The 11,247-nt window shown below is 41.0% G+C and overlaps 1 protein-coding gene across 2 annotated transcripts; it reads right to left on the bottom strand.

The window, feature by feature from the left end:
- Positions 1 to 443: 443 nt before the first annotated feature.
- nbn (nibrin) lies at positions 444 to 11,247 on the bottom strand. Of its 2 annotated transcripts, none has more exons than XM_079275326.1 (17): positions 11,080 to 11,247; positions 9,955 to 10,076; positions 8,751 to 8,878; positions 8,400 to 8,559; positions 8,194 to 8,297; positions 7,964 to 8,081; positions 7,219 to 7,409; positions 6,995 to 7,095; positions 6,743 to 6,875; positions 6,429 to 6,631; positions 5,585 to 5,753; positions 4,302 to 4,914; positions 4,070 to 4,159; positions 3,262 to 3,402; positions 2,862 to 2,975; positions 2,728 to 2,777; positions 444 to 1,586 (listed from the first exon to the last, which is right to left on the bottom strand). In XM_079275326.1, exons 1-17 carry the CDS (start codon positions 11,108 to 11,110, stop codon positions 1,553 to 1,555), a joined length of 2,502 nt encoding a protein of 833 aa, XP_079131452.1. In that variant the 5' UTR covers positions 11,111 to 11,247; the 3' UTR covers positions 444 to 1,552. The 2 variants fall into 2 exon arrangements, with proteins under 2 accessions (XP_079131452.1, XP_079131453.1); XM_079275327.1 differs by having other exon boundaries at positions 5,585 to 5,747.

The following is an 11,247-nucleotide window of genomic DNA, read 5'->3' as shown; positions in this document are numbered from 1 at the left end:
TTGTTTTGTGAAGTGTCAAATAACGGTTTAGACAGGTTGTGAGCAGAAAAAGTAGCAATAGATTCTCCCTTTCCTCTATATTCTCCTTCCTTCCTTACTTCCTATGCACTACACATACGGTAATCTGTTTGTCTGCTGCTCTTTGCACAACTCATGGTTTGTTGATTGTAACTTGACATTTAGATTTTTTCTTCAATGCAATATGGTACTCTGAATTAATGTGTGTGTGGTGAGGGTAGGTGGGGTAATGTTTCGTAAATAACACGTTACTGTAGTTATATTACTTTTTACACTAACAAAGCTAGAAGTTTAACACATGATTTTTTGGTAATCATAACAGTTGACTAGTGAAAATGTTTCTCGTGTTAATTACATTGAAGCTGAATTATTCTTTGATGCTTTTTTCACGGACTTCTGAATATTGTTTTGATATGAATATTAAATATATGCATGCAGGCATAAAATATTGCCTCGCAACAGCTGCTGTAAGCAAAAGACAGAAAAGTGCTCGGACAGACTTCGGATGTAACAGTACATCTAAGGAATGCAGAGACTGGGTGACTCAGAAGAAGAGATAACTCTTTAAGATGACTAATTATTAGTTTTGAATTTACTAAAAAGGAAAATTAAAAATATGATCACGGTCGGACACTTCTGTCCACCACTTCCAACTCCAAGAGCAACCTGCTCGCTTAATGAAGCACCAACAGGTTTATTGTGTGTCCATTCATACGTCACATTTTAGTCGATTTGTATGGATTTTAGAAAGCAACTTGCGAGTACCGAGTAGAACATTTGGTTTTACTCATTAATACGCTAAATAAACGCGAGAAGAATTGTGATTAAAGGCCAGCCTCCTTCCTTTTGACACTCTGCTGCCCGTTTATTTACAGCACAATTCATGTCAACTGCTTAGTCGACACTCTCAACTCATACGCGGCACTTGCCTTGAATATGAATAGACGGGTGGGCTTCAACTATCCGCACAGAACGGCCCCTAAATGTTCTGGCATGCCGACGACTCGTCTGAACAGTTTCAGATCTGTAGAAGTGCCTGGAGGCTCATCGGAGATTGTTCGAGAAGCAGCAGCTGGAATCTCTCTTCAGTTTCTAGTTCAGCTAAAAGCAGGGAACACATTTGGTCTTAACTTCTAAAACAAAGGAATAGCTGCTTTCAGCATGTAGAATTTGAACGCTCTCTTGTACAACTGAAGAGTTAATGTTTTGTATGGCGCATTTTTTTTTTATTATTGATGAATAAAACTTTGACAAAAATCTCTGAACATGAGACTGTTTTGTTACATTGTTCGCGGTCAGTGGCTTCATTACGTACATTATAGATAGAAAGAACAGGAAGAACAGCAAGACAACACTGGAAGATATGTCTGATCATCTTAGCAGTTATGAAGCAGTTATAGTTGAAGTACAGATATCAGACGTTATCTATCGAATTAAACCTGGAGTCCTTTTATACTTTGATGATGGAGCTTGACAAGCTTCCTGTGCCTTTTTGAAATGAATTCCCTCCATAGGACGTTAAGATGGCGGCGTTTCATCTTCTCCTGCTTTGTTTGGTGGGGTTGTACCTAAAGACACACAAAAGATGTTATCTTACAGGTCAGGATGTCAGGATGGGCTTTTAACATTCCTCGTGGATCATTCCTCAATGTCCTTAGAGGCATTTTGAACAAACCATAAAACATCGCAAATTAAGCGCTGTAAAACGAGGACAGTGTTTGAACAGCTTAATAGTGGATTGTTTTCTTAGCAGCCGAGTCTGTCCCCTGGATGACTGACTGACTGAGCAATCGGTGATCAAAACAGTTCGGACCGCCTCTTTTCGACTTAGTCAACGAAAACACGGCAGCGACAGCTTACGTCACCTCTGTTACCCTGGCAACCGCCGTGACAGGAAATAAATTCTACGTTGTGATTGGTTGAACTGAAGCTACAGCGACCTCACATACATAACTCTCAGTGAATTATAGGACGTCTCCACCTGATTGTAAATGACTGAGGCTTCAGCATATTTACTGGAAGCAGACACGTCTACGACAAGAGACTCAGTTTAAAATGTCCAGCTGTTATTTTAATGTCCAAGAGAAACAAACCACTTGATAAAGAGACAAGAACCTGCACCCGTCTGGCCAAACAATAAACACAAAGAAGATGACATTATACTAAAGTAGCGCAACAACATAAACTGTCGATACTTTGATATTTATCATTATTTGGGTTAAATTGGTTAGAGGATTATATTCTTAGGACTTTCAATTATTTTTTTAAGTATATAAATTCATTATTTTTCGCATTACTTTCTATTTACAACCTTTCTTTTGACATCATGATATTGCTGCTTGTTAATTGATAGCAAATGAATGCTGCTGCCGTGCATTTTGGATGGCGTTTAATATTTCTGACCTCCCCTATACTACATAAAGTCAGTCATGCCGAGGGTCGTCTCTTTTTCAAGACAGAGGTAACACATAAAAGTAACGAAAGCTGCAGGATGGTCCCGAATCATTGCTAATGATCAATAAAATCAGCATGGTGCATAAAAGAATGAGTCACTGTTTTACTTGTAAAAGGTGGCCTGACAACAAAACAGAGGTAAGATGAAATGGTTCGGCTTTTCTTATTATACTACGGTAGATTAATAGGGGGTTTAAATTAAGGGGGTAACAAAGTCACGACACAGCTTACAGAACATGGGATTCAGTTTCTCACCTAAAGAGGTCATCTCCAACACTCTCATCCCGTCTGCTCTGACGCTCGTCCTGAAACAAACAAAAGGCTCAAATTATGTAATCAAGCCTCAGACGGATCACAGACAGATAAGGGAGTCAGAGAGACAATAGCACCTGAACTGCATCTTTCAGCCATTCATCCAGATCAGTGTTTTTGCCCCGGCTGTGAACCAGTAGATCGGGTCCTCCGATGACGTGGGGTGAGGCCTCTACACCCGGCACGCAGATCTGGCACAAGCACACAAGCGTGTTTATATGAAGAAAGAATATTATTCTGTACATTCGGCAAACTTTATTGGACAAAAAATGTTCAAATGGAGGGTTCAAGAGTTGATTTTGACCATACTGTATGTGTCCCGTCATTGGAGACAAAAAAAGGAAAAGAGAGCCGCCATCCACGGGGATTGATTTTGGGGTATTCACTTCTCAAACCTCACTGCTAGATGCCACAAAATCCTACACACGGCGCACAGTGCTGTATCTGTCGTGTAAATTGCATCGTATTCAATCTGACCTTCCGGAAGCATTTGAAGTTCTTTGCGTAGCTGTTGTTCTGCATCCTCTGTGGTTTGGTTTTGGGAGGGCCGGTCACAGTCAGAGATCTAAACTCCACTAGCACCAGCTTTTTAGGAAGATCTTCATCAATCTTTGACTCCTGCAAAACAGCAGATTAATAAGTCACTTTTGTCTGATGGACAGCTAATATTCCTTCTTTTAATTAATGAGAAACAACTCAAGACAACTAAAAGGATTTCAGATTTTACAAAAACAACCTGGTGGTCAAGCAGTTCATTCATAATCTCCTGTGAATCCTGAGTGGTAGCTGACAAACACTGGAGCCTTGAGGCCAATACGATCATTTAAGAGATAAAGAATAGCATAACATAATGCCATTTTTAAGACATAAATGCATAACATAAATAAACATTTACAACAACAAGGATCTGTTGAATTTAGGTTATTATTTGGTTACAGATTACATTGCATATGGGAGATTTTAAGTGTCAACAAAGCCCAATAAATACATCGTTGAGCCACTCTTATAAACACTGAATTTTGAGTTGATGCTCTGCGATTGATGCTGGAGCCACATCAAAATGTTTGAGGTCACATCTAACACTGTTGGCTTGCAACCACAGGAAATAGTGCATCTACTGACTTTGATGTGTCAAATGGTTTCCATCTGTCCCAAGCTTTAGAACCACAGGAAGGCCAACTTTCACAAATGAATGTAGTGAATAAAGCATCTAGTTACAGCTAGAAAATATAGCATGTTGAGAAAGAGCAAACTGTAACAGTAAGAGATTCATAACAGAACTTACCTGGACCTCCTGTTTTATTGAAACTGGTTTCAGAGGAGTCTTAGTCTCTTCTTTGGGCTGGTAGATATCTCCTTTGAGTAATTCTATGTCCTGTCGGAATAAAAACATGAAAATGTCTGGTAACAGTGAAAACTGAGCAGTGAAGCAATCATGTGTGCCGAGTCAGTTTCAGTTTGAATTTTCTTTTCTCTGAATTACTGGATGAATAAAATAACACACAGTGAATCCTCACCTCAATGAAAGACGCCTCATCATCTTCAAAAGGCTGTATGTCGTTACTTGTACTGGCAGACGGCACCTCTGGACGTGTGCTGGACTCGTTAGTAGTCGTCTTGTATTCTAAGAGATGAACCGGCTCCGTCTTGATGGCGACGATATGCTGGTCAGATTTTAGCTTCTTGTCTTTTTCCAGGCCCACCTGTGGCCTCTGGTTCTTTACATGGTCTTCTAGGTGCACCCGTTGCCTCTTGCTTGAAGACGACGCCTCCACAGTATTTAAACTTTGTTTCTGTTCGGTTGAACTGAGCGTTATAAGCTGTGCTGGCTGGCCTTGATTCCCTGACGGTTGCTCATCGAAGAAGTCCATATCCTGAGACATAATATACTCTAGTTCATCCATTTGTATCTCCGCTTCCATCTCCTTTCTCTTTCTACGACGTGGCTCCTCCTGGACAGCGTGGGAGACCCTGTCTGACTGAGCCTCTGACCGGCCTACAAAAAGATCAGCTGCGGACCCCAGTGGAGTCTGAGATGTTGCCACAGGGGCTCTGTCTGAACGTGAGGATGATTCCAGTGAAGGCCGTTTTGGCTCTGACATGACAGAGAAGAGCTCTTCCTCCAAAGGCCTTGATGACAGGAAGACAAAGAGAAGGATAAGACAAGACTTCAATCTTATATTGTTGCCACATGGAGAAGCAGCGTTCAGTTGTTCTGCTCCACATATCTGGAACAAAGTCCCAGAAAGCTGCAGATTGAAGACTTTTCTGTTTGCTGCTGCCTTTAATTGAACCACATTCAATTAATATATTGATCAATTTCCTGCATTTCACTACTGTATTTTATTTCTTACACTGTTCTTAATTGCTTTTAAATCTCCTTTTCTTTTGCCTTATGTTTTGATGCTTTTAATGGTTTCATGTGAAGACAAGTAAAAGAACTGCACAATATGTCGCCATTTCCTTCGGGACCGAGTTCGTGCAAAGCGTACACTATAAAACGCAGATCGGCAGAGATCTTTTCCAGACGTGGTTTGTGTGCGAGTAATTGCAGAATTGCGGCAGTGTATGGTTGATCGAGTACAGCGTAATGTAAATCTCCTTTACTTTTGCCTTTATGTTTTTAATGGTTTCATGTGAAGCACTTTGAATTACCTTGTTGTTGAAATGTGCTATACAAATAAACTTGCCTTGCCACTCAAAGCATGTTTATTGACATTGGGGTAAATCCCATCAGTTAATGCACTGCATTCTTACCAACATGCTATGCCTCTACCTATTTTAAAGAGCAGATGTTTACCTTTTCTTGTTGACAGTTTGGAAGAATGTGGTCAGAGTTGATTGTTTCTGTGGGGAAGCTTGTGCAGAGACGTTCTGTTTCTGAGGAGATTGCTTGTGTAGAAATGTCTTCATGCCACCGTTGGTCCTGGGAAGGGCTGGCTGGGACCTGATGCCACTGCTGCCTGCACCTTAACAAGTATTGATTGATTGGTTAAAGCATTACAAGCATGAAGCTGATGCTCCTATCACGAGTGAATTGCTTAATTGCTGAGAGGCAGATAAGAAGATTGAAACTACTCTCATATCTGTCACCAGTGCCTGCATTGCGCTAGCTTTGCTTAGCATAATGACTGGAAACAGGGGGAAACAGCTAGCCTGGCTCTGTCCAAATGTAACACAATCCACCTACCAGCACTTCTTAGGCTCACTTAATAACTTGTAATAAGTTACTGAATATATGTTCAGTATATTTCACACAATATCCGACATATAGAGCCAAACACATTGTGGGGAGACACCAGTTCAACACATCAGATCGGTATCAACACAAACACGCTGTACTAGGCTGAAGGATATGTATGGAATGTGATTGATCCAAATTGCACACTTTTTCCAAATCAATGCCGTTATATTATTTGTAACAGCAACAAACAATGTATTTAAATCTGTTAGAGCCTAAGTCTATTGTTGAAAAAGAGGGAGGAACTCTAAACTGTGTCCGTTGTTATATTGACCTAATTTAAACAAGATTACGTGTAGAACACAGTAAATCTTCATGTTATGTTACACATCAAAATCCAATCAGTTTCAATTTAAGACTTCAGGTATCAAGAGATAAAAAAAAGACAGATCGGCGCATCCACCTGTCGGTTTGGACTTCATCGTCTGCGAGTCCGTGTTCTCTACCGTGTTGAATGATAAGCTCATTGTATCAGGCACGACGCACTGAGTGGTCGTCTTCTTAGCATCAGGTCTGGATCCACGGCGCCGACTGCTGTTCTGGTTTAGCTTCCTCTCAGGAGTCTCCCCGACCGCCAGCACCCCTGTACCTTCACACAGCTCTGTCCTGATAAACAAGTACAATTACACACATCAGAAAGGCTTCCTTTTCAAAAATGAAGAGTTTGGACAACTTTAACAGAAAAACGACGCGTGTCTGGTGTGTGCTCGTCAGTACCCTGGTGACGGCTCTGTGTTAATTGCATACGCTGTGATGTTCTGAGATGCTGCAGGTAGCACAGTCTCTTCCACCGCCACGCTCTGCGACAGCGAAGCACTCGGGATTCTGGGTGCCACTCTTGGTGCCGACTCTAAAACAGAAACAGAAACAAATCAAAGAGAAATATAAAGAAATAAAATAGCATAAAATTGATTTAAAAACTGAAAAATAAAATGACAGCATTCAGTGCTTTTCTGTCTGGTCTCCCACCTGAGTCTGGTGTTGGACTGGATGGATTGCAGTATTTATCACAGGAAGCATAGATGGCAGCCAAACCAATTTCTGACTCCGGAATGACTCTGAGGCCGTTTCTGTGTCAGCGGAAAAAGGACAAATGTCAGAGAGAGTTTTACAGTGTTCACAAATCATCGCTTTGACAAATAAAACCGCCAAAACACACTCGTAAGTGCTTTTCAACAGGAGTTTGTGCAAACCTTAGAACAATGTTCTTCACAGAGTTTTCCCACTCTGTGGTCGAGGAAGGAAGCAGAGTTTGGGAGCTGCCTGTCATAACATTGACCACACAGCTGTGTGGAGACTCCAGCAGGTCCCGGGGCAAAGAGCCTTCCTCAAGCAGCTGACTCTTGCCACCTCCAAAATCTACTGCTGTACTCAGGCGCTTGAGCTGCAAACAACATAAAGAGCAGGGATTACATACGTACATACATACATTATTGATTGTTTATCAGAATAGCAGATCAAGGACACAGGAGGGACTGTGTGTCTACTGACAATAACATTACTTGATTTGATATGTCCCCTCATGTCAGTCTGATTGAAGGCCTTTGAGCGGTCCATAAATATTTTAGTAATTGTAAAAGCATTTGTTCCAGAGGATATTCTATAATGCAGTTGTACTCATGCACACTTGCAACTTCAAGCTTGGAAAATGTAGAAACATTCACTCATAGTGTGATAATTGTCGACTACAATTTACATTTCAGCTGGCTTTTTATAGCAGGAATGCAAACAATTTACAGCGAGCAGAGATTGCTCTCCTAGAGATAACAATAACAATAACTATTATAATAATACAAGTACATCCTCTCTGCGGTGCTTAAGAAACACACCAGCCTTATTATATAAACGGATCACCTGAAACCCTGCTCTTCTGTGGCCTAGTGGCTTGAAGAGCATGAAAACAATATTAGGTCATCACAAAGAAAGAAGTAGACATACTTGTTTGGCATTGAGAAATACGAAGGTCTTTCCACTGAAGAGCTGTTTGCGAACTGGCATCGCTGCAAGGTTAACATCCTCTTTACTCAAGCTGGGCTCATCGATCTCAGGGAGGAACCTTAAAAACAACGTGCAGCACTTAGCAAGATGATGTTTGGTCGAGCGTGGCCTCTGGTGCTCGGCTCATTCTCAGTATGAATGTGTAGAAATAAGGATGAATAGTTTTGTACCTCTCAGCTTTAGGAGGCGGTAGTTTCTGCTGAGCGGCTTTGCTGAACTCAGTGAAGAACTCCGGCTTCACGATGGGACGACAGCACAGCAGAGCGGAAATAGTCTACCGGTTATTAAGAAAAGAGGAAGCACATCAAAGACATATTCAGAGATGAACACATCCCATTCAACCACCTAATGAGAATACAAAAGTCTGTTTTGTGACCTTGATGGTGACTTTAGCAGAGGGCATGGCCAGGTGGGTGCAGTCATGAGTCCAGGTGTTGACCAGCTTCCCACCCAAAGCCAACAGGGCCTGAGAGAGCGACGCCTTGCCATCACCGTCCAAACATGAAGAACACACCACTGGCTTCTGGTGGTCCACACTGAGATAACAAAGGAACGAGATTCATGATGCAACATGGAATTCATATGCAAGACATTGCATTGAGCATTCTCTAAGTTTAAGGAGAAATACAACTAGGTGTGACATGCGAGTGCAATTAAAAGTAAAAAATTATGCCAGACTTAGTGACCGTGGTTCATAACTAACCAGGGTTTTGTTTCAGTAACTTACCTGAATTTGCTCTGAAAAACCCCAAATGTAACATTGTCTCCTGACTTTAGGACCACTGGCGTGTTCTCTGTCAAGCACTGGCTGTTGACAGATGAGCCGTACTTGGAGGTGTCTCTTAAAGTCAGCGTCTAGGAATAGAATTCAGAAGAGCAACTCGTGAAAGTGTCCATCAGTCAAACGAACCGTCCTACATCTTTCTGTTCAATTATTCACGTCTCAAAGAGAAAGCCTTCCTTTCAAATAAGCCTAAAATGGAAATGTATCCGAGGCCTGGAAAATCTATGTAACCTTAAGTGTAAGAAAAAGTGGAGAGGAATAAAGCCGCGTCAACATGCTAATAAACATGTGACATCCAGAACTAGAAATAAGAAGAAATCTTGATTCTTCTGAGTATTGACAGATAGATAATTACTTTTAGATCCTCTTGTGGTTTCAGTGAGATTATGAACTGAAGAACCAAAGTCCACAAAGTAAACAGAAGGACAGAAAACCCAGAGGATGCTGATCAATATGGATGAAAAGAAAATCTATGTTAGAGGGGTTGGCTTTAATATGCAATAACAACAACAAGGTTGATGAGCTACAAACTGTGGCAGTGCAGAAGCAACTATTAGTTGGAGCCGGGTGAACCATCGAGTGTTTTGTTTCAGTTCTGCTGGAATGAAGCCATAGCACCACCTTCTGAGCAGAAGTGCCCCCACACCAAATTAAATCTCATCTGATTCTCAAAAGATCATTTTGTCTTCTAACCTGTCTGGATGGTTGTCAAACTACAGAGGAAAGTAAAGACATTAACAGATCAAACAAATGGCTTTACTAGAAAGAGTACTTTTGTGTAAACATTGTCATAACTCTTGTTAATCTGATTTAGTTGTCTTTTGAATATTGTTGTACTGTTTTGCATAAGACGTAAGCTTGGGTGAAGAACTCATTCGGATTCTCTTTGATCTGGATATCAATTCCAGCTACAGAGACATACAGTCTATGTTTATATACACTGTATATCAATTTAACTACCCAATATATTTGCAATGACATAATATAAATGATATTGATTGTGGTATTGCACATAATTACGAACATACAGTAGCCCAAACATGGAAGGTGTTGTACATATGAAGGGCTCGGTGAATTGTTTAAGCTCAGCAGATTCAGTCCATTAAATAATGAAATATAAATACTGTACAACAGTTCTTCCTCTTACCTGGTCAGTGGCAGTGAGATGAGCGTGAGCCCTGCTGATGGACTGGTCATTGGGTAGGATTATGTCACAGTTCTTGCGCCCCACCACATACTCTTTACTGGAGAGGAGATAGTGGGTCTCACCTGTGAGTGACAGGAGGCATGATATGGACCTTCTAATGTAGAGATCACAAACAGACAACCCAACTGTGGTGGAAAAGAATACTACATGTGTGACTTTTCGTCATGGATGTTAATCCTCATTGCATGAATCTCTTTCACTATGTGCCAGAGCAGGCCAATAATGACAAAATAAATACCACAATATTGAGTTATATATATATCTCAATAATGTGAGGTGGTAGATCGGGTCGGCTGACGTTGGTTGTTAAAATCCAGACACTGAAGTCCAATTTGCTCTTGATTGTCCGCATGCATGGCCATTCTGCAGCGGTAGCTTTGTTTGTATGTGAATGAGCTCAAGCACCAGATCAGTGTTGTCAATTTCCAAAACTGCATTACTTATTAAGAAGCAAAATGCAATGGAAAAGCTAACTTCTGTTAGTTCCAATATCAATTAATCTCCCAAATAAAAGTATTTAAGAGTCCAATCTTAAATCAGTCCAAAAAAACAAAGACATTCAGTTTACAATTGTAGAAAACCAATTGTAGTGTGTGTGTGTGTGTGTGTGTGTGTGTGTGTGTGTGTGTTAAGTCTGGTCACGTGGCCCCGCTGACTGCTGTTGCTGTCCAGTATCTGTGTACGCCCTGGGCGCCATTTGGTGCAGGACACTCAGGTAAACAAATCAATACATTTAAGTTCAATTTTGAACAATCCATCCCCCAGTGGCATGTTTAGGCAACATTAAACTGCACGTGTACAGTTGTGTTTGCCATATAATGAAAACATGTACTAACTTATAACTGCAGTATAATCACTTGACAAACCAGACCCACGCAGTCTCGCTTGTACCAAAACCCGTATCCACGTACATTTCCATCAGTTAAGATCAGTTCATGTTCTACCTTCAGTATTAGCTGCTAGTTGTTTTGATCACGCACTCAATAACACAGCTAACTTCACCCGCGAGCTAACGTTATTTGTTAAGCTAGCGTCAAAAATATCAACCACGAGAGAAACAGTTACCTCCAGGCTCCAGGGGTGTCAGTATCCACATTGTGTTGTTTCTTGTTGCTTTTTAATGTGTGCAAACTACTAGTAAGTCAGAGGTAAAGCAACATTAAAGTTAGGCAGTCCTGACCCCTAATTTACAACTTATCAACAAGGTGGACACACTCAGCGCGCTTAAGTGTG

Source organism: Melanostigma gelatinosum (assembly GCF_949748355.1).
Source record: "Melanostigma gelatinosum genome assembly, chromosome: 9".
In the NCBI taxonomy this organism is placed as follows: Eukaryota; Metazoa; Chordata; class Actinopteri; order Perciformes; family Zoarcidae; genus Melanostigma; species Melanostigma gelatinosum.
This window is presented reverse-complemented; position numbering and strand designations above follow the sequence as displayed.